We start from the raw sequence: 22,521 nt of genomic DNA on the forward strand, positions 1-22,521 counted from the left end.
CTTCTCCATCCTCTTCGACATCAGCGATTAACCTTCAGCCTCAAAGAACTGAGTCATTCAATGTGGATTATCACCGGGTGTCAGTGCACAGTGAGTTTTGAACTCAATTCCAGTTTGAACCAATGGCCAAACAGAGGTTGTTTTGTCAACCAGCAACCAATTAAAGGGTTGGGCGTGTGGAATAAATATCTTAACGACCATTACGATTGTAATTTATTTAGTCATGGATATCTATTCGTGGTTTCTATCTTTATTAGTACTTCTAACTGTTCCAGTCACAGCAAAATGTCCAGATGATTTGACGCAATTAAAGGACGGTTCATGTGTCGTTATTCTAGGAGGCGCTGATGGGCTTTGCAATGCCCTAGAAGAGTGTGCATTGCTCTCACAAACGAAACAGCAAGACTATTTCCTTATTGGCTTTCATCAACGCCATGTAACGTACGAGGGCCCGAAATTCACTTGGTCGTATATGTGGACAAGCATCGCTGACATTTTACAAAACCGAAACCAAGACAGGAATGGATGGCGCGATGCAAATCCGAGAAACCCTGAGCACTTTTCCCAAGAAGGCGAAATAGTTTGGGACGAGAACCAACCGATGGGAAGTGAACATGCGACGGCAGTCATCTATTCCACTCATTTACTTCACGATGTGCCTCTTAAGAATTTTAACGCACAGGTCGTCTGCGAGCTGATTGGTCCAACTACAAGTGCACCCACATCCTTAGTTCAGCTCAAGGAAAATTTTCCAGTGGTGCTTACAACGTTCTACAATGACGATCCAGGAGCTGATGGTTGTTACGTTCAATCAGCGGAAGTGAATTTGGGGAAGTGTGCTTTCCGGTAAGTCAAAGAACATGTTGGTGTGTAAAAAAGTTACTACAGCGTCACCAGAAATAATTCGCTTAAGGTGAGCAATTCCCAGGACGAGTAAATATCCAAAATAAGCATTAATTTATGTTCTATCTAGCAAACACACTTTCACAAATTTTCACATCTGTTACCGTTTTGTAAGCTATAATTGTTTTCTCATTGCAAAAACTTCAGTATCATAAACCAAGTAATCGAGTGCCATTGTAAGAAGACATGATGCATTTGTAGAAATCTGTGAGTTCTTTCGGGGACAGCTAGGCCGAACTGCGGTCCGAGAAATCACGGCATCAGATAACGCGCTGTTTTACTTCTCGGAATCATAGATGAAAAACTTGCGGGCGGTATGGTACGTGAACAAGATGAAACGAGTGAAACAGTATGTTCCCTAGGTCTATTATAAAGGAGCAGACAGAACCATTCTAGCAAATCCTTTCCGTTTTGTGAACCTCGTGCTTTTTTGTATTGGGATTCGGTGCTCATCAGTTTACTGGCGATTGGTAGGGTAGATATTGCTGGGTGGGTTTTCACAGTGATTTGTTGTGGGTGTGTGAACATCTCTTTCCTTGAAATCAATCACGGTATATACGCTAAAATAAATCGCCAGTACGATTTACCACCAATGATCATTCAGCATAGAAACTCGTGCTTTCTCCTCAGTTGCAGTGTGCACAAATACCACTATCGGCATACAAACTAATTATTTTATCATTTACCTGCGAAAACATGTGGGCTGGTGTGCTAAACTCAGAATGGATGAAGGTGAAGATCACAATGAAGGCATGGCCAGTTAGCGCCATAGACTCGGTTTGGGTTATCGTCATTGAAACCAAGAGCAGCTCAAGATCAATGAAACGGTGGATGGCCGGAAACCAAAATGGTTGCACACTGTAAGCTCAGTACCGACCGCATTGAAAGGTTGACGGTATTTTGACCTCATTCCTACGGACCTGTGGCTTACGTGTATCCGGTTCTACGACCGAAATAAGGAACGTCACATGCGCAGCTGGAGGATGAAGTAACCATGGATCGGGACAACGCCGGTAGATTGTTTGTTAGTCGACGAAAATATTGGACTACCCTCGAAAACCTACTTACTATGTTAAATTATGGGTAACCTTGGCAAAAGTCAAGTATCCCCATTGCAGTTCCATTCTTAAACGGTGGTTCTATGATCATTGTAAGAGGACCCCGTGGACTTTGCTTGAGCATTTGTCCTATAATTATAGAAGCTTGCTGCTCGAGATGTCTTATTCTTCCGGCAAACTGTCACTTTGTTTTATACCTCCAACTGTCGGCGTTGTAACCTTGCTAAGCATTGTTTCTAATTGGCCAAGCTTGTGCATAGTCTACCTCATATTTTTCTTTTGGACAGTTTTTGCTGGATCAGGTCATCTGGCGGGCGAATAACTAGCCTTTCGGCAGGGTAGTCAGTTATTATCCTTGTCTTACTTGTGAAATTTACTAAGTGGTTTTTGATACAAAGTCTTTTAATCAAGTTCTCTAGGTCCTATCTCCGTCGGCTGTGGATAATACGTCCTCTTCATAGTCAAAATGGGTTAAATCGCCGATGATCTACTGCTTCTGATGGCAAATAAGCATAGATATACAAAGTCAGGCAGTAGTGCACCAAGCACTTATCCCATTGCGACACCATCTATTTATCTATACTGAAGGCAAACTGAAAGGTTCAAATACAGCAGAGCCTAATTAAACGTATCCCAACATCAAACTTTGTGTCCTTAATGAAACTACGAAGGAATCGCACGTTTCTCCACAGAAAGATCCCTAACATTGAATGAAGTGACGTCAATTGAAAAAGCACTTCTTCTCCAGAATGTGAATGCGACTGCTGGACTATTTTTGACCAAAATTTTACCACCCATCAGCTCGCCTCTCGCTTTCCAGGACATAGTCAAGAGCACTTTCCCATTAGCAGCACAGGATCAGTCAGAAGTTTCATAACTTCTCCTGTGATCGACACTAGCTGCAACGTGAATTAGAACACAGTTTTTGCAGTTATATACCGGTCCTTATTCACTTGTCCAAAATGTATTCATTCTGTACGGGTACCCAGTCTATACTAACAGACAAGGCAAGACCAACGATTCATTGAAAGACGAATGGATTTGCGAATGACGAAACAGCGATAGGAACATGCTGAACACCAGTTATATTGGCTACCTGGCTACAATTCTGAAACAATTATTAGCTACTTATGTGTCACTTATAATGCAGAAAACGCTTTCCAATACAATTCTAGAAACTAAAACTGCCTCTGACCTACAAAAAATGTCGTAATTTTTATTATGCCTAGCACTCGAATTTGAGAGGAAACAGTGATGGAAAACCAAAATAAAGACATTACTGAGGCGTTCCTTCAGAATGTTCTATGTGTATGAATTTCTGATTCATCACGGAGTTAATTTTGACTGTTTCAAGGTTTTCCGGCACTTTAATCTGCATGAGAGTTCACCAGCCCTTCAAAAGCGTTGAGTAATAATAAATTCAACTTAGTTTTCGCCACACTGCTAAAGATGCGTACTTTTCCAGCGAAAATCTCGGGATTTATCTAGGGCTGAGCTTAAGTTTTGAACCAATTTTCCATAAATGAGTATAGTTGGAGGAAAAAGCTGAGACCATACTCCAAAAACAACGAGGCTTTTCACCTTTGCGACAGACATTTTTTTATATTTAGAACTAATGTTGGCCAACGGATCGGTGCAACTTTCACGTATCAAAACTATTGGAGAAATGCCCCACTATTGAGGACGAAGGACAAAAGAGGGGATATTTACTTTAATTACCCATACTAGACACGTATCCACACCTGTCGTGCAGATTTTTAGCGATGAAACTGCTGAACCTGACACCTAAACATAGATTATCGTGTTTCGCCAGCCTCACTACAAATAACTCACGTTTGAAACATCCAAATGGGTTGCGGACTTTCTGAATGCTCAATCAATTGTGTTTAACAGTGATCATGTTGACCCAGCTTCACCGTAGATGACTGACATTCTGAAATATCCCAATTGGATTAGAATTGCAGGTGAACTAATTTCACTAGGCAGATGGTCCATTGGGATGACGTTTGTCTCTTTGACAGAGAACGAAGTCGGCCGTAGGAGTACCGAATAGCTTTGTTGATTACATTGCAGGTAAACTTTGCAAAACAGCTAGGTAAACAGCCCTGACAGGCAAGAATCGCACGTGACAAAAAGTTCCACTGCTACCGTTGATATGAGCCTCGAAGGCTCTTGTCAACGTGAGGCTCAGGTCGAAAAATATCGAACATTGTACCGACCAGGTATGGCTGCTGTGAACACATCTTCACATTGTTCCACGAGCTTAAGCAGTTTCACGCATACCGACAAACTTCGGCGGCTTCCCTATATTTCAAAAGAGCCTCCGACGCCATGAACAGATTAGCTGTTTTAGCCAGACGTCCAAAGGAGGATACCCACGAAACTTTTAAACATCTTTTGTGCCGTTAGTGTTCACATTGCTGGTCGTCAGAGCTTACAGTGGGTAATCTGAGAGCTTCCTTCTAGGGTCCTCCAGGGATGCCTCTATCGTTTGTTCTATTCTTACTCTGACGGCGAATCTAGGTATCTAAATTGCATCTGAAAAAGATTGGCATACTTAATGCGGATAACATTGTCCTGTTATTTTAAAATCATGCGTCCACAAAAACTACTTTAGATAGAATATCAGAAGCGAGTCCCTTTCCCGCTATGTGATTTCCACTTTCAAAATGGAAGGTCTTAAGTCGGTATTACCGAAACCTATTTAATACTTTGAAAATTCAGAATGAGAAACTTGAATTTGTTGATATGTTAGCCTATGTTGACAGCTGCAGAAGCATGGTGACACATTAGGTATGTGCACGAATTAGCAACGCACGATTGATATTTACCAACTCGCTTCAGTGCAGAAGCGGATATCTTTAAGGTTAAATGACTGTGTCCATAAAACGACCGTGACAGCAGTGCTACTCTGTGGTTGGTCCCTCCAACTGCATTACTCATCTGTCCGTGGTAAAGAAATAGTTGACTGGCTGCAACATGTAGGCAGTGAGACAGTTCGTAAGCGAATGCTACGTGATGAGTCGAATTCCTTCGCGCAGCAGCTTGGGATTATCAGGTTATGTATAGTAGTACATTTGCCCGATCACCGTCTACCCAGAAGAGCCGTGATCTTTATTCTAAGCCCTTGTTAGTGAGTGCTTTACAGAGGAGAGTGTATGACGTGGAAATACGAAATTAAAGCTGTCACTGCCTAACTGAGCACTGCAAGGTATTGTTCCTTCTTATGGGTGGAACCTACGTGACTTTGCTTGCGCTTGGTCGTACATCCCAAAGTACATGGTACAAAAGCAGTTAAAGGGAGGAATACGCCACTGTTTTCTGCTACAGCGGTGCAACGGTTTTATCACATGGGGATTTTGTTTTGCGAAAATCCTAACCCCAAGGTTTGTTCCGCTCAAAGTATTTCTTAAAGACAGATTTTATGGAAGCACACTTTGAAAACGGATCATTACTTTGATGCACTCGAAGTTCACTTGAATAAAGTGCGAGTAAACGCGAATCTGAGCTAATTAGTTCATGGGTAATATACAAACTCCAGGCAGTCTGCACCGGTTGCTTAATTGCCTTCTGCTGGAGACGCTTTGGAAGCAACCGCACTAATGTACTCTCACTAATCGGATTTAAAGGTAATAAGAAACTTAATACACTACTCCTAATTTTGCTGAAAATTCTTCGACAGCCCACGACCGGTTTCGCCCTTCTTGGGGCTCATCAGGCAAGCGCAGTCGCCATTAAGGAACTTTTTGATAAGTGAGAGTTCTTCTTGTAGATCAATTTGATATACGCTAAAAAAGTGAGAAGCAGTGTACAGCTGTTTCGTCTCTGCTGAGAATCATCATCTGTGAACACCTGACTCAGTCAAGAAGAGTACACCCAATAACTATTATTGAAATTCTCAGGGAAGGAACAATATTTTAACCTTTGCCAGGATTTTGGTTCGCCATTCACTCTTTTCTCCTAACCCACCACAGGTGCGCCATGAATAAGGACTGCCGGAGTCTCTATTATCATCAATCGAACGGGACGTGTGTTCAAATGCTCTACATCGACGCACGCCTCCCATTTGAATACCGCAATTATGTTCGACAGTGGAAACGCTACGCCAAGACTGGATATACTTAACCTGCCGCATGATTACTGACTGGGAATTCCCGCGCGTACACTAATGCGAACATCAGCCAGTCCATATCTCACCTGCAGCTGCCAACTGAATTCTCATCCATTCTGCGCTGGTTAGGCATACCGTCATATTATTCTGGTAATCAGTTTAAGTGCCATTTTTGACGAAATTGCACTAAAATCACCCTCAATGAATGATTCATTTATCATTCCATCTGGTTTTAGTCCCTCAAAGAGTTTGACGAATAGGATCAATTGGTGAGTATGGCAATTCCAGAGAGGGGTTAGTGGCCTGGTGTACTGGAACCACCAATGGTCACATAGGGCGTAAAACATTATGTAAAATATCAACCAATGTAGACAAATTTGCGGTTAAGGTATGCACATAAAACGCTAAACATTGCTTGGTTGTCTGTTTCCTTTCTCTTACCCAACATTCAATTTATTTCACGATATGTCTACAGATGTCGAAGAAGTTCAATCCCTTCACAGTAAGAGGACGCTGGTCCACCATAATACTGCTAATCATACCGCAGTTGTGAACATAGCATTGATTTGTTATTCACAAACTACAGTTTCTCTCACAGTGGCAATACTGACAGAATCATTGCACTACAACTCGCCCCATGTGATTTATGGGGGATATCCATGTTGATCTGGCGTAGAACGGACTGTACGGTGAGGCCTGCATGAGGAAACTCGGCGTTTCCAGTTGTTCGCAATCAACACGAGTATGAATCGCAGTGTTGTCAACTATCAAGTGTGAATAAATGTGATAGGTCGAGCTAACATAACTGTTCAGTGAGAGAGGTCAGTATTGAGATTTTCTACCACAGCTTGCATTGGGAGCCCCATGCATTGTCTTGGCCACCTTGTGTTCATAAAATGGAAACATACACGGCACATTCGTAATCGTTGAGCTGTCAAAACAGTCAGGTGGACAATTAGTCCAACTATAAATGCTCACAGTTCGCGGTTACATTTGGTAAACAATTCTGTGAAATCGGCGCTGCACTTTCTGTCCCAAATATGACAGACAGAAGAAAGTAAGACGTATGGGATCTTCGAGGACCAACACATACTACCAATGTGGAACACAGGATGTTAAAGGAACGATGCACGGAATACCACCAAATACGTACCAAAAGAAAGTTCAGTACAAATACCTATCTAATCTAGATTAACTCTGTAAACTGTGGGGATTTTACGAACGTATCAGGTAACAGAAAGACGTACAGTGGAATCTTGACTTGATGCAACTAGTTTGGCGTTATGATGTTTACGCAACGCACCAGTGTGCATCCTCCTACTCGGTGGTCTCGACAAACCGAACTGCATATTCACCCGAATCTATCTAGGAGTCCAATATTTAAATAGTGTTATAGGGTACCACTTAGTTCGTGGGCGCCGTTTGAAATCTCAGCCTGACATGCTAGACGCGTTCACACACATTACGTTTTGAGCGCGCACAACAAAGTACTTACTTATGGCGAGGTCATCAAAAATTTCTTTGCGATTCCAATGAATTTAGAAATGTTTTATGAAAATGACACTTTTATAGTAAAATCAGTTTGGAGAAGAATACGGGACTATGAACTAACTGGTCACAGGGTACAAGTAATACTAAACCTACGGATGTTATAGGAGAGAACAAAATGCATTCCTAGTCTGATGACGCATAAAAGGTTCGGTCTCAAACTCTAGTGAGGACAGTCTGAATTTGATAGAAGCAGTGAACCCTGGCTGATATGGTCAAAACTATATGGCTCCGGGTAGAATTTCTCGTGAAAATCACGTTGGAATCAGCGACAAATTCATTCCAACGTAGACCACAGGCGTCTTAGCGTTTCTGGACAAAGATCGTGTCCATTTGACCTTAAGAGTATGCAACCGCACACTTGTTCTAAGCGCGCAATATCTTCGTCCAGTCACCATTTCATCAGTGTATTTTCATCTAGTGAGGAAGCTGGTGATAAGCATATTTATCGCAGACAGCAAGAAAGGAGGAAAATCATGTAGCTGTTGGGAACATTGGCGCTATTTGGTAATAGAAACCGGGTTCCGTTCAACGCTCGCTTCAGTCAACCTGCGCCATCATCGTCTCCCGTCAACGCTGCCAATGACATCAGTCTAGTCAGTCGACAACAACCGTACTGCATCAGCTTTCCCATCCATTGAGTTGAAGTAATGGAGCGAATCACGTATGCCACAACACCTACTGTGCTATAAATTTGATAACATGCGCGAAAAGACCAGTGTGCGGATCCTACAAGACGACTTGCATCAGTCCCAGAAACATCATTTGAGCAGCTTTAGAACGAAAGTGGAAGCGGTAGGTCTGGACTTGGTTACACGGGAGATGATGAGTGGCAGTACGAAGAGAACAACGTTAAATCGGTTGCGCATCCCAATTCTGACCTATTCCTTGAAACTGGTGAATCATGTGAGACCGCATGCTACGTGCTTACTTAATGTTTACAAGCTGTGTAGTGACATTTTGCTCATCTGAGTGTGCTACGTATGTAGACCTCAGAGATACAGCATTTGTTAAGCTGAGGAAGAAAATCAAGCTTTATTTGTCATAACCATCAAGTCGAATAATTGAACGATCATCCCTCTTGACTAAACGGCTACTGGTTTTCCGCGTAGTACCAGCTTAGCCGCAGCAGAAACTACATGGTGTATTGAAATCAAAACAACCATTATTGTTGTTGAACGGTCGTGTACAGCTTTCCTCTTTTAAGGCTATCTCTCGTGCTGACTGACTCTGTCAATCTCATAAAATGTGCGGATGTAATGTTAAATGTCACAAAGTTTCCATAAAGGAAACTACTCACAAGGCTGCTGAAAATTCTTCAACGGCCCACGACCGGTTTCGCCCTTCTTGGGGTTCATCAGGTAGGCGCAAGTTCCCGTCAACCTTATATTCTTCTTAAACCCAAATTGGACTGTTTTCGATAAATCCTTTCATTTTCAAATCAATTCGGTGGAATATCATAAACGAGAGATTCAGTTTAGCCTCTCGTTAAAACCAAATTGATTTGCAAGTGAGTGAATTTCTCGAAAACAGTCCAATTTGGGTTTAAGAAGAATATAAGGTTGACGGGAACTTGCGCCTACCTGATGAACCCCAAGAAGGGCGAAACCGGTCGTGGGCTGTCGAAGAGTTTTCAGCAAACTTGTGAGTAGTTTCCTTTATGAAAATATACTTCGATATCTCGAATATCGTGCCAACTGACTCACGAGGCGGCCTGTGTGCAGCACATTCAGTTGTAGAGATTCAGTTAAGTCTCTCGAAAAAACAAAATGATTTGTAAATGAGCGTATTTCTCGATCACAAGGTTTTGTATAAATGGTAGACGACAGGATCAGCTGCCAGCTTTTGGCTTAGAAGAAACTTCAGTCTGAATGATCAGAGCTTCTTGGGTCTCTACCTGCGACAGTCTTAGTCGAAACAACTTACTCGTGCGAAAAATTCGGTAGTCGGGTGACGCTGCTGGGATTGTTGCAAAGAGACACGTTTAACAGCTTTGAGATTTTCTGTCCACAACAACTAAAAATACTGAGATATCTGAATTACTCGAAATTTGAAGTAGAATTCGGCCGGATTGTAGTAAAAGCACACTTGCTTATGGTTTCAGCCAACGTTGGCCAGCCCGAGTTAACCAGTAGTAACCAAAAGGATGCGCTATCTTACAACTGCGCATGACTTTTGAACTGTTGGTGGCTGATTGGATAGAGTCAACCTTGGTAAGTCTAACAACTAAAAGGATTGGTGTTGCGTAAACAAAGGAAAGCCAACTTGGTGGAACAAAACGAAGATTCCACACTGCTTCCGCCACTTTCAGGACACGACAGTAAACCAGGATAGGTGGCNATCCACACGGTCTTAGCGTTCATATGGACCACGGAATTATATGTACTGAAGTCATCATCAGTTTGTGATTTGAGTAAAAGCTCGAGGTCAAGCGAGTCAATTACCAGAATGTGGCCATATTCCGGGTGACTAAAACCAACCTGAAAGCACCAACGTTTTGACGCTGCTGACGAACTTACGGCAACGAACTTACATCTCAAGGTCCCGTGTGCTTTATTTTGGTGTCTTAACTAACTCTGTGATTATCTCTGTCCAGTTATCAAAGGCTATAGAAAGAAGCAATGATCTTGGTAATCATGCAGTAGGGGCACCTATCTGCTTATTCATTAGTATCATTTTCTTGTTCCTTTTTTATGGAACACTTGAGGAAATCGATCATTCAATGTCGTGGCTTATAGACCGACCGTGACTCACGTTCATTTCACCCAAATGGCTTCTGTGTTTATTTGAAAAACGTGGAAACTCAGAACGCTACAGAAGTAAACCCACTCTTAAAATGCGGGACTTGTGTTTTGGATTTGAGTTTCATTGTTGTCTTATCGCAATGAAGCGAAGGGGAGAATGAAATCGCTGGAAAGCTTGGGAGCCGCTATTTTTGCTGATGCAGTGAGTAGCAGGGACAATTAACCGAAACTAACTTCCTAGGACATTTCCGATGGACACTTTCAGCGCAACAGATGCAAGATGGTGTAAGTCCTTGCCAGTTCTGATTCTGCTGCATTTAGTTGAAGTTTCCTGGTCAAGGCAAAAACACTATACAAAGCTATGTCTTATCCATGATTAAAGTAATGATCGTGAAAACTGAGGATTATTCAGCCTACTTACCACCACAGGTGGTCTCTCTTTTTTTTAAATTCGGTCATTTTCAGTTCAGATCTTAAATTGATAGAGCTGGCTTTATGACGATACATGGCTCTATTTTCGTACACTATAGCAGCATACACTACGCTGAATTACCTGATGATATTTAAAGGAGACTGTACTCGAAAGCGATTTATAAGTTACGTGTGACTGCTTTTTGTGTTATGTCCATCTGGATTCCCCACTGCAGATGGAACGAATGCCTGAAGAAACACTCTACTTGTTTTGTAGCGAAGTCTATTGCCAGCCTGTAAGAAAAAGGTTTTGTTTTTCAGATTTTGCGCGTAATGTGCACGCGATTATCCCATTAAGCACGACATATATGCGTGTCGAATAGTCCACACAGTCGACAGCTTAGGGATTTGAGATCAGTTTACTGCATATCCACAATAGGAGCATACCTAAAGCAGGTGCAGTTTGACTCAGACCATTTGAAACAACGACGTAAGAGGAATGAACAATGTTTGGGGTGAGTTAAAATCTTCGCCCTCACCTAACGCAAACTGATAGGACAATAGTGGTTTTATTGATAGCTTCCACCTGTGAGAGGCAGATACAAATATGTCCGTTTAAACACACTCACAGGTGGTCATGACAGCGTATTCAAAAAGAAAACAATTGGGTTAGTGGAATGATGATGTGTGACTATTTACGCTACAGATTACTTAATTGTCTATATAAAATGGACTTTACGAACAGCAGATCAGTTGTGTTCTTGCTCATGGGATTTTTAAAAGAACAACAGATTCAACTAATACTGTTCTGGCATGAAACGCTGGCAATAGGTCTTGTACGCTTTAGAGTCAAATATTTTTCATCTTTAGCCTGCCTAACACTGGTTTCTCACGTTTGCTTGAAGATGTCATATTCTGTTTCTAAAATTAGCTTCCATCGTCGCTATCCTCAGAACACCGGAATAGCTTCACACCACGTGCATTTCCAGGGTTCTTGGAATATGTAGCATCAGTATCAAACTACTGGCAAGCTTTATTGAGGTTGAAACTTAGGTACAACGCTTCTTCCTTTTTTTGGTGTGCACGTCAATGATCGAACCCGCGCCAAAACGAACTTTTCGAGTCAGGTGGGCAGAAACTCCAAATCTTTTTCTTCCATTTCTCGACAGAAGGACCAGAATGACGCAGGATCATCACTAGCAGACCAAAATCAAAAATGTTTCGTGAAGTCACTTGGTATTCAGCAACTACGTCAGTGAACTACGCATTAGATGAGCTTGTTTCACTAAATAAGGTGTATGGTATGAGCAAATATCAGACGTTTGTTTCTTTGACTAAAGAACATTTTTTCAAATCCGTACGAGCAGTAACTAGAATATCACTGACAACCCAAAAGAAGAGTGCCTAGAGTACAGGCGTATGCTTCGGGATGCTCGTCAGTAGGCCAGTTATTAACAAAGTATTTCAGCTAAAAAACTATGCATAAAAATGCGATGGTTACGACTGTTACAGCTTTGTTTACCAAAGATAAGGAAAATGAGGAAATGAGAGATCCGTGTTGGAAGCGATAAACCAATTAGCTAATTGATGTTGAGGGGTTTCGACTCTCCGAGATGACACATAACTGGACGGTGAACGCGACAGCTATCTTGCAAGGCTACAGTTGGTTTGTGACAGCCAGAGACATCAACAACTGTTGGCTTCTGTCCCGCATAACCCCTCCAGCAAGGCGCAACTGCGTCTAAGTAGGACGGAAGATCGGAAGCTGTGCCCACCGAATGAGCCCCAAGAAGGGAGAAACAAAACTTCGTCATTCGAAGAGATTTAGCAACCGCCTAAGTAGTTACGTTCAAGAAAAACGTATAAGGTGCAATTTTCCCGGCAGTGGGACCTATTAACGCCAGTGCTCTAGCAGTAAATATGCCTCAATGAGCTACTCATCATTACGCAACATCTCAACAACTGTCAAGTTTTGTACCCTTAAGGTAATCATCCGTAAAAGAGTTGTACTTCACTCAACTAGTGTATGAATGATAGTATACCAAGCATGACACATGCGTTTACAAATAGTTGCGCTTCGAAGATTGAGGTTTTACAAGGTGTTATTTGCCAACTGGGTCGAGAAAAGATCATCACAGAATTTTTCATTAGTCCGGGATCCCCATTACAATTCAAAACATGTCTCCCTTTTGTTGGGAGTATAAGCACTCCACCAAAATTTATTTCATTCTAGAACAAACTAGTAAAGACAGCTTAAAGGGTGCTGATGATAAAACGGAATTACGTCTAAATTTGTACTATGATTCCGCCATGTATCTGTAGCATTCAGTTGGTTTAGGGCAGTTGGAATATAGATTTGAGCCTACATTTGCATCAGTACATTGGTCTCTTTGGAAGTGGCCTCCTTGTTGAAAATCAAGTTTCACTCAGGTACTACTGAATCGCTATCGAACGAAATCTCGACCTAGAGATACAGATGGCAAAGTCCTTATCAGCAATGTCCAAAAATGGATGATACATTAACCGCCTCCTTGGTCACATGGTAGGATCCACCAAACATCTCCAATGTCTGAGAAATGGCACAATGGGAGACAACTGCTCACTAAAATGGGTGTCCGTATAGAACTCATTTCTATCGGGTTACGCAAGCGCTATCCTAATGAACAGCGGCTTACAGTCAGAACTTAACAGCGCTGTGAAAATACCTCTACTTTGCTTGGGGATACCCTGGTATTCTGATGACATTTCAGCCTGAAACATCTACAGCTCCAGACGTGTTTTGACTTGACCGGCTATCCGTGGTTGAAGTAACGAAGACATTCCTGATTGGAATCTGATGTGCCACGATGATTTTACCAATCCACTACCCTTCCTCGTAGTTCATCATATGCAGTTAAGGAGAAAGGAACCTGAAAATTATCCCATAGCAGAATATATGGGTCTCCACGATAGAAGAAATTGTTCCCTTCTAGTGGATGTAAACACTCCGCTTGCCGTGACAAACCGACTGAGGCAGGTGGAACACGCTGAATGAAGCTCGGAATTGTCTAAATGATAATAAAAATTTTACAGCTGTTTTGAAACAAAACTATTTCAGACTTTCCTATGACTATAGGGGGAATAATCCTCAGAAGTGAAACTGCTTTGAACTGCCTTGTGGTTGTTGCCTCTCGAAGAGAATTAACCTATACACTAGCCGGTTGGACAAAAAAATTATTAGAAAGTGGAAGTTGGTCCGAACCACAAATGGTTCGTGTGATTTGGGAGACGAGTAATCTGAAGTAAGTTCAATTAGCTAATGTCGATTGTACCCAGGTTAAAATGAAGGCAGGAGACAGGGAACAACTAGCGAACATTCTGTCATAAATAATGACAAAGTTGCAGAGGTGCACAAATCTGCTACAAAACTGCGCTTAGATAAAATTAAACCTGAGTCTATGGGACTTAGTTATTCTAAAAAACCGTATCCTTGTTTTTATTATAACGATCCGTTCCGTCCCTGTCTAGCAAGGCGGACACTCAAGGACTGGATGGAATTAGCGACGCTTCAAAATGTAAATATTCTCGATTTTCTATCGTGGAAGTCAAGTTTAGCCAAACGACTTCCAACTAGTGAGGTTGTGAGAGCGAACCTCCCGAGGAGGCTGTTATTCTGTTGTTGTTGTTGTTGTTGCTAGTAAATTTTGCGTCACTTCGTGGAGAGAATCAATTCACGTCCGTCTATGCAGAATACGCTTTGATTAGCATGAGTTAGCACATGATTCTCTTACAAGGACCTTAGAATTTTAGTGCCAAGCTGCCACCGGAAAGGACTTGTGGCTGAAACGCGCATTAGCATACCGGCTGAGGCAGCTTGTACTTCTGGTTCAGGAAAAACCTTACCTTTGAATCACAGTATTCAGAAACTCTGAAGTAGTCTATAATAAAGTTACTCTGAATAACATCGACTCCATCTGGTAATATCTTTCTAAGCAGTCTGCATTGAGACTTACACTTGAGTTTTATCGCGTTCTTTCTGTGAAGGAATTTTTTCATATGATTGAGTTTATATATCTGTACCCAGTACCACCATATTTCGGCTAGTTCGACCTAACAGCAAAATTCTAACTTCATTTTCGTTGACGCTGGTGCTGCGAATGCCAGTCTGTTGTCCCCGAAGAATTGGCACTTGAAAGACTGTTTGAAATTTGTGAGTTGAGGTTTTAACAAAAGTGCCACAAGACAGAAGAAAGTTTGGCTTGAAAAACTGGTCCAAAAATTACATGAATTTCCGGGGTTTAAGTGTATCCTAGCGCCTGTTGTTCCCGAATTCACGACATCACCACCTACTCATTAGTAGTGTAGCCTGTCGATACAATCGTTACCATGGTACATATCAAATGGAATGCAGACGGTTGCCATGATGTCTAACCATGCTATGACGAACTTATGAGATTATCCTCATTTGCGAACATAAGTAAGTCAATGAAAATTATAATCATGGGTAAACGACTGGTTTCATCAGGTTATACAGAATTTCAGGTGTCCCGACCCGAGCTCGGCTCAAATCTTTTTCAGCGCCATGTAGCGTACAATTCTAAACAAAATCATCCTATCCGCTGACTTTGTCTAGCCATTGTTTGTTGATCTCTCTTGCACGCAGCCGCCTATGAACTGTTTCTTTATGATCATCCTCCACGACGAATTCATTTCGTTGGGTGGCTCGGTCACCCAGAAGAATGCATTCATCACCGGCTAGTAACATGGTAATAACTGCATTGATAACAAAGACAAACACAAAGTTACCTCGGGAGCGAAGTCAGAATCGTACTTTTGATCACCAAAGGTACGCAGTAACTAGCGGACCCAAGTTAGACAAGAAAAGACATGGAGTGTTGTTTATTCATCATCACTGGCATATTTTCAGGCGACCCTTTTCCCCCGAGCTACAGGAAGCATGTGTATATGAACCATATTCACGTATAAATTGAAAAGTGTGAGGAGGAACCATGAGGGAATATGATGGAATATGATTTGGTGGAATATGATGTTATAATCCGGCGTTTCGGTTGTCGTAGACGAATAAGTATACTTCTCGAATCCATTCTTTGTTTATCAGTGCCACTCAAGAGTGCGTCTAACACTTTCACTTTCACATGGCATTGTTCAAATTTTCCTATAATGCTTTTTCATCCTCAACAGGGAAGTGACACTTGCAGAAGTTCCCGGATCAACACAATAAATCGCGTTTTCGAACGAATAGGGTAGTTTATTCATTATGACTTTATCGTTTTTTATGCCTGTCTCCTTCATATGTCCACTTAAACTTCGAAATGTATTCTGAGGATATTGCAGTTATATATACATTACGTCCTAGTAATTGACTGAAATGAATTAGTTACCTCATGCTTTTGAGGTTGAAAAACCAAATATCGCTTGTGTTGATATCTTGTTGCCCCTATCATGGATGGTGTGCAATGATGATACGCAGAGGTGTGGAGGAGATTCCGAAGGGTTTAGACATCGTTGGTATGGTCAGTCTTCTAGGATGGTGTCCCCGTGAACCCCAGCACTTACTTTCAAAAGTTGCAAGGTAGGGTAGATAATTGATGTTACTGGCGTTCGTGCTGTCAGCTTCTATCCAGGTTGAGGTAGAGCGCATGGAGTTGTAGGCACCTCAGAATGCTTTTATCAGACTAGCATTAGGTCCCTCCATGATTCACCCGTCTTTTTCCACTTTGATGCTTTAAATATAATCATAATTATCGCAAAGTTGCTGGAAACTCTTCGACATCTTACGACCGGCTTCGCCCTTATCTGGTTGAACCCAAATTGGACTGTTTTGGACAAACACACTCATTTTAAAATCACTCTGATCTTCAGGGGGTGTCATTCAGACCAGCCCGTCAGCGGCGATCCGATTAATTCCAGATGCCTTAACTTTCTGTCACATTCTCGCTTCGGTCACGACGAATTCGGCGCACAGAACCTCACGGGTAGACGGACAGTCGGTTCAAGTCAACTGAGCTACTGCGCAATCGCCATTTATGCACAGCTTTGTGGTGGATTCGTTGATCCTATCTTGATTCCGTTGCAACTGCAATCAATCAAACGCTAAAGCCTTGAAACCACCCACATCTCTGATACCGGATGAGACGTCTCGTGCAAACGACAAACCAGGCTTTGAAACGTGCACTCACAGATATGCAATAAACAGAAGTAAGATATACGATAAACCACCACATAGATCGGAACAGCTTTCTGTCCCCGTCTAAGCAACATGGGCTGTCTTGCGGGTAGCCGGATATCTATCGACGATGCGGCAGTCGTTTCCTTTCGGTCCATACGAGAAGTGCCTAGAGTAAAACGCTGAGGTAATCAGTTGAAACCGGCCACTCTAGAGGAGGTGTACGCCGAAGATGTGCCATAGGTCGACCCTTAGTTATGAATAAAATGGGCCTCAAGTACACCGTCAGTGTAATTGGCTGCCCTAGAAGGATTGTGTATTCGAATCACCCTACCGCTGCTGTCACAGATATGCACACGCACAATGTTCAAAACACCACACACATTTACTACTCAAAATTGTCATAATTTTAACGGCACATTCCTAGGTAGGTGATACTAGTGTTGGATAAATCAAACTGATCTGAAACGGTGTAGAGATAAATACTCAGAAGTGTCCGACTGCATTTCTCTACTCATCGTACTGCTGGTCCCGGCGACCTTCCATCTGCTCTGTTCCAATTCAGTGGCAACCCTAAACACCTCCAGATCTGCTTTCAGAAGTGTCGACTGCATTTCTCTACTCATCGTACTGCTGGTCCCGGCGACCTTCCATCTGCTCTGTTCCAATTCAGTGGCAACCCTAAACACCTCCAGATCTGCTTTCAAATCCCGAAAGCCTGTCTACTTAACTGCCTCTAATGTTCGGACGCTGAAACAAGCAGGACGACAAACGGATCTTGCTCGTACGCCGGATTCCAGCTATATTCACGTACGCTGTCTGTCGGAAACAAGGATACAGGACGTAAGTGCTGTAATCAAACTGACTGCTCCCTCGCTCTCTTCCAGGTTCTGGCTGCGCATTTCTGATGAGACAGAGGCCGCTACAGCAAGATACGTCGGCGTGGATATTGCATTGAGCGACCGACCGAGAACTTCTCTACTCGTTGATAAACGCCTCTGCGCGGTTCGTTTGTCTGCGGAAGAATCTCGAGAATCTTAGGTTCACAGCACTATGTTTATTGTCTGATGACGCCCCAACGGACTGTTGCTTGGAATCTGTCAGATACTGTTACATTAACGCTCTAGGTGCTCTTTTAAAACGGGCTACAAACTCAAACATTGTTGTGGATGTTGATGACTTGAACGCCCACGTAGGTAGATTAAGTACCGCCGAGGATCAATTGGGTGGTCATTTTGGGATATGAGACTCACGGACAACGGAAATCGCATACTTCAGATGTGTACGATCACAGCCAACTCTTTTGCGGCTACCAACTTCCGAAATAGCGGAAACCTCTTGACAAGGTGGTGCCCATAACAGGCCAGTCCAAATAGACCATATCGCCGTCAGTTACTGGTGAGGAGGGTCGATCACTGCCTGCCGCTCCTTCTGGAGTACCAGCGTGGACTTTAGCCACAAATTTGTATGCTATTGCTTTTCACTGCGTTATTCAGGACAGCACAAAACGCTCACCTAACATAGCCAATGAGAAGGTAACGAACCCAGAAATCAAACTGACTTTCAGAACTGGCCCGTCGAGCACCTGTCGGACCATCTTATTTCGGATATAAACGGCCACTGGGAACAGATATCCATATTGTTACTCAGAGCCGGAACTTCCGTTTGCGGTACTACTCAACCAACCTCATTTTAAAAATTGGATCTCGGATAGGACCATGGCTTTGCTGGAGGCCCAGTGACATATTCCTGGTTGTAACCACAACTTAACCAGCTGCCCGTTTGGAACACGCAGCTCGGTGAATCAAAGAAACTGAAGATGGAGACGTCCGCAAGCTGACCCACGTGATTCATTCGACTCATCCTCGGAACCCTCTTGCCAGCGAAACTATCGGGGACTAGAATGGTTCGCCGATATCCAGTTAAACAGAACGTTTGGATCACTGGACACAATAATTCGAACAATTCAATTGGTGACCTTTTAACTCCAATCCGGGATGCAGGCCTTCAACAAAAAGGTGGACTATGAACATGGCACCCTCCTCAGCCTCAAGCGACGTCGTGCTCCTGGCCCTGATGACCTTCTAACTGCTCTTTTAAAGTATGGCGATTAAATCTTCAGCGCTTGTCCAGTCCACTTGAGAGAGAAAACAGTTCCAAACAACTGAGTTGAGTCGATATTATTGCCCGTTTTCAAAAAGGGTACCCGTAGTGAACGTCGTAACCACAGAGGTGTCAGCTTGCCTTCTGCAACAAGCCTCCTGGCGTCACTGACTCCTTGGCGTCTTACGGCGGCACGCGAATTCTTGACCCATGAGCATCAAGTGGGATTTCGACCGGGCAGACGCTGCTTCAACCACATCTTCACACTCCGCCAGGTGTTAAAGAAACGTCACATATACAGACAATTCAGAATCTTCGTTTTCCTTGACTTCATGGGTACGTTCGATTCTGTCGATCAGTCAGTCCTGTTAACCAAACTTCCTGAATAGATTATGACCCAGAAGTTTGTGAACCTAATCCGGTCCCTATATTCACATACTTCTAGGCCTGTTAGGGGGCATGGTGAGCTTTTCTGAAGCTTCCCTATAAGTGGTGTCCGGCAAGGATGTCACTCACTCCATTCTTGTTCAAATACGTCGTCGATGAAACGAGGAAAACGCTGAAAGGCCTTCAAAACTCCGGTGTACAAATCGTCGCTGGTGAAAACCTTGTCGATCTGGGGTAAACAAACTACATCGCTCTCGTCTTCGAAGACGAAGGCTCAGCAAAAGCTCTGTTAAAAAAAACTGACCACCGTCATACTACCTTTCGGCATGCGCCAGACCCTCCGAAGTGCGAAGTCATGCTTCGTAGCGTACAATCTCTCACCATATGCCCTACAATTCAAGGGGAATCGCTGGAGATTGTGGAGAATTTTACATACCTAAGTAAATGTACTGGTTCTGATGGAGTTCTCAAAGGCTAGAATCACGTTCTCTAATTTGCGTCACTTGTGGTGTCTAAACGGCGTACCACTGGGCCTCAAGGTTCGCGTATGCCAGGCTACAGCAAGATAGGTATTGTTGTATGGTTGCGAAACATGGTCCCTGAGGACAGATGGTCACCCATGACTCAGAAGCGTTGCTGGTGTCAGATGGCGTCAACAAATTCTTAATGGGGTAATTAGAAAACGGGTATTTGGTTATGCAGCAATTATTTCGATCGCGGAAAATATCCAGTATCATCAACTGTGATGGCTCGGTTATGTGCTGCTCACGCCAAAACACCATCTACCGAGACAGGTGTTGTTCTCTGTGCTTCCTTTAGAATGGCGGAAACCACGAGGTGGACAACGTATGACTTGGCAGAAGGATGTGAGAGATTAACAAGAGTTTGGGTGTTGTTGGTACGCCTTCCAGGATGGGATCCCCATAACCCCGCCCGCGCCTTCCTAAAGACATTGCAAGAAATGGCAGCTGATCAGTGTCAGTGGCGTTCATGCTGCCAGTTTCTTTCCAGATTGTTTGAGCGCTTGGAGCTGTAATCACCTCGGAATGCTTGACACATGCCTGCACTAGGTACCTTCCCTCACCCACTACTTGTCTTTTATTTTCACCCGAAGCCTTCAAAAATAGACGAAATTTATTGTTGTGCGGCAGTGAAGGTGTTGCTGCCTCTGGTGATGATTGTGATGTTTTTTTTATTTTATTGCGATTGATTTGTGATTTGATTGTGATATTTCAGTTGTTTAGGACAGTTCGTACCAATCAACAGAGCTTGAAGGTAGTCGGGTTCTATTTTTTTGTTACAGATGTCGTCTAAATTCGGATGTGAAACATCCGAAAAGGTGTATTATTCCAGTAACCGAATACTTTTGTATCCGGTTAACCGTGTGCGTAGATTGTGCTGAATCGGTCCAGTTTCATAAACGCTGGCTGCTGACAAGGTCATAAGGGTGATGCCAACGAAACTCTCGAAATGGTGGTACGACCGGACTGTACTTCCCAAGACTATAGTGATCAGTGCGCACCAACCAATATGCGCACAAAAAATACTGAATTAAGGTACATTCATACTCTAGAACTAAGGACACCACTTATTGCTTTACGATAAGCTCTGTTATCACATAAGATTTCAAATTGTGATTGTTCGGCCTCTGCCAATAAGCGGTTTTAGTCGAGACAGTACCGTATAACGAACTAACCACTTTACATTTACTGTCTCTGTCACACCTTCGAACCCCAGGAAGTTAGCTGCTGCATCAATCCACACGTTTAGTTTTCGTACGAATGCGCACATGGACGTATCGCATACATAACCATCGATCGCGCAGTTGGCGAGACTTCGGCTATGCTTGACCGTATGTAGTTTCCACTGAAGAACATTCCACTCGTTTCAGCTCGGACGTTCTGGCTGCTCCATACCCCTAAGAAGATCTGATGCGAAGTACCATTTTGATTGTCCGGCCCAGCTGCACAGGTGTTGGAAACTGATATCACTAGCACTGTGATGATGTTCTCAACAGCTGAGAGTGATGAAGATCCAACGGATGACCAGTTGGAGTTATAGCAAACGGAAGTCAGTAAAATTCCTGCATAAATCAACACAATCAGAGCATAGGGATATCAACAAAAAAAATTGAAAATAGCGCTGTCGCCGAATACATTCAGTGAATTTCCACTTGGTAATTGTGTGAGTAGGCCACTTCTGTGAGTCCTTGCTTTTCCTTTACTTAGTTCACGAAAACAAAACGAATGAAATCAGGGTACCTTTAGACAAACTGAACAACATCGCAGCTCGTAAATCGAGCCTTTTCGGCAAGATGCTCATAGCTACATAGGACAGTCCGGTTCTATCCTCAACTCACATCACTAAAATCACCTGCGTCATCAATGTCGACCTAAAACCTTTAATAATCAACCACTGTGGTAGCACTGATGCCATCCATCCGGACAAAACCAACCTATCTATGGAGCGAGAGTGACAAACAGCAAGCACACGCAGGTCACCTGCGGGAAATTACTAAGCAGCTTATTTCATCACATGACGGAAAACTCTGTGAAGCGTTTATTTCAGCATGCAGTCACCACAAAACTAGACCAATGAACCAGCCAGACAACCTACTGTGTATCCAAATAAAAAAAGGTTGTTCTGCAATGTTCTCTCCAGAATGCGATAGGGGATAGTGCACAGAGCCTCGAAAATTCCTGGACCCCATAACGTCATAAAAAACTTAGAAAAAGATCGAAGGTGAAAGACTTATACTTCGTTAAGAATAAAAATACACACAGATAGTGCCTCTACTGCACATAACTCAAAGAATAACGACACACCACTAACACAGTAGTACACAGTGTTAGGACAGACGGAAGTATCATTTGCCACATACTGGTGCACAAGAATACACTCCTGATCCTCGGTGAATGGAGTACATTAGGTATTTACAAGGCAGGGACCTGGTAAAAATCATCCAGATGGAAGTGAGAAAAAAAGCAAACCTTACAGTGAAAATGAAGTACCTCGGAATACCAGAGCGACGTTAGTTTTGGCTGAAAGACAGATGAAAACCGTAGCTAACACCAGTCTACCTTATGAAGT

The 22,521-nt window shown here is 42.9% G+C and overlaps 1 protein-coding gene across 1 annotated transcript; it reads left to right on the forward strand.

The window, feature by feature from the left end:
- Positions 1-257: 257 nt before the first annotated feature.
- Positions 258-6,084, forward strand: T265_13528 (hypothetical protein; the record flags this gene model as incomplete). Its single annotated transcript, XM_009169326.1, has 2 exons — positions 258-846; positions 5,936-6,084. Coding segments are annotated over 2 exons (735 nt in total), but the record flags the coding sequence as incomplete, so codon positions are not given.
- Between the last annotated feature and the right edge of the window lie 16,437 nt (positions 6,085-22,521).

Source organism: Opisthorchis viverrini, assembly GCF_000715545.1.
Source record: "Opisthorchis viverrini unplaced genomic scaffold opera_v5_75, whole genome shotgun sequence".
In the NCBI taxonomy this organism is placed as follows: Eukaryota; Metazoa; Platyhelminthes; class Trematoda; order Opisthorchiida; family Opisthorchiidae; genus Opisthorchis; species Opisthorchis viverrini.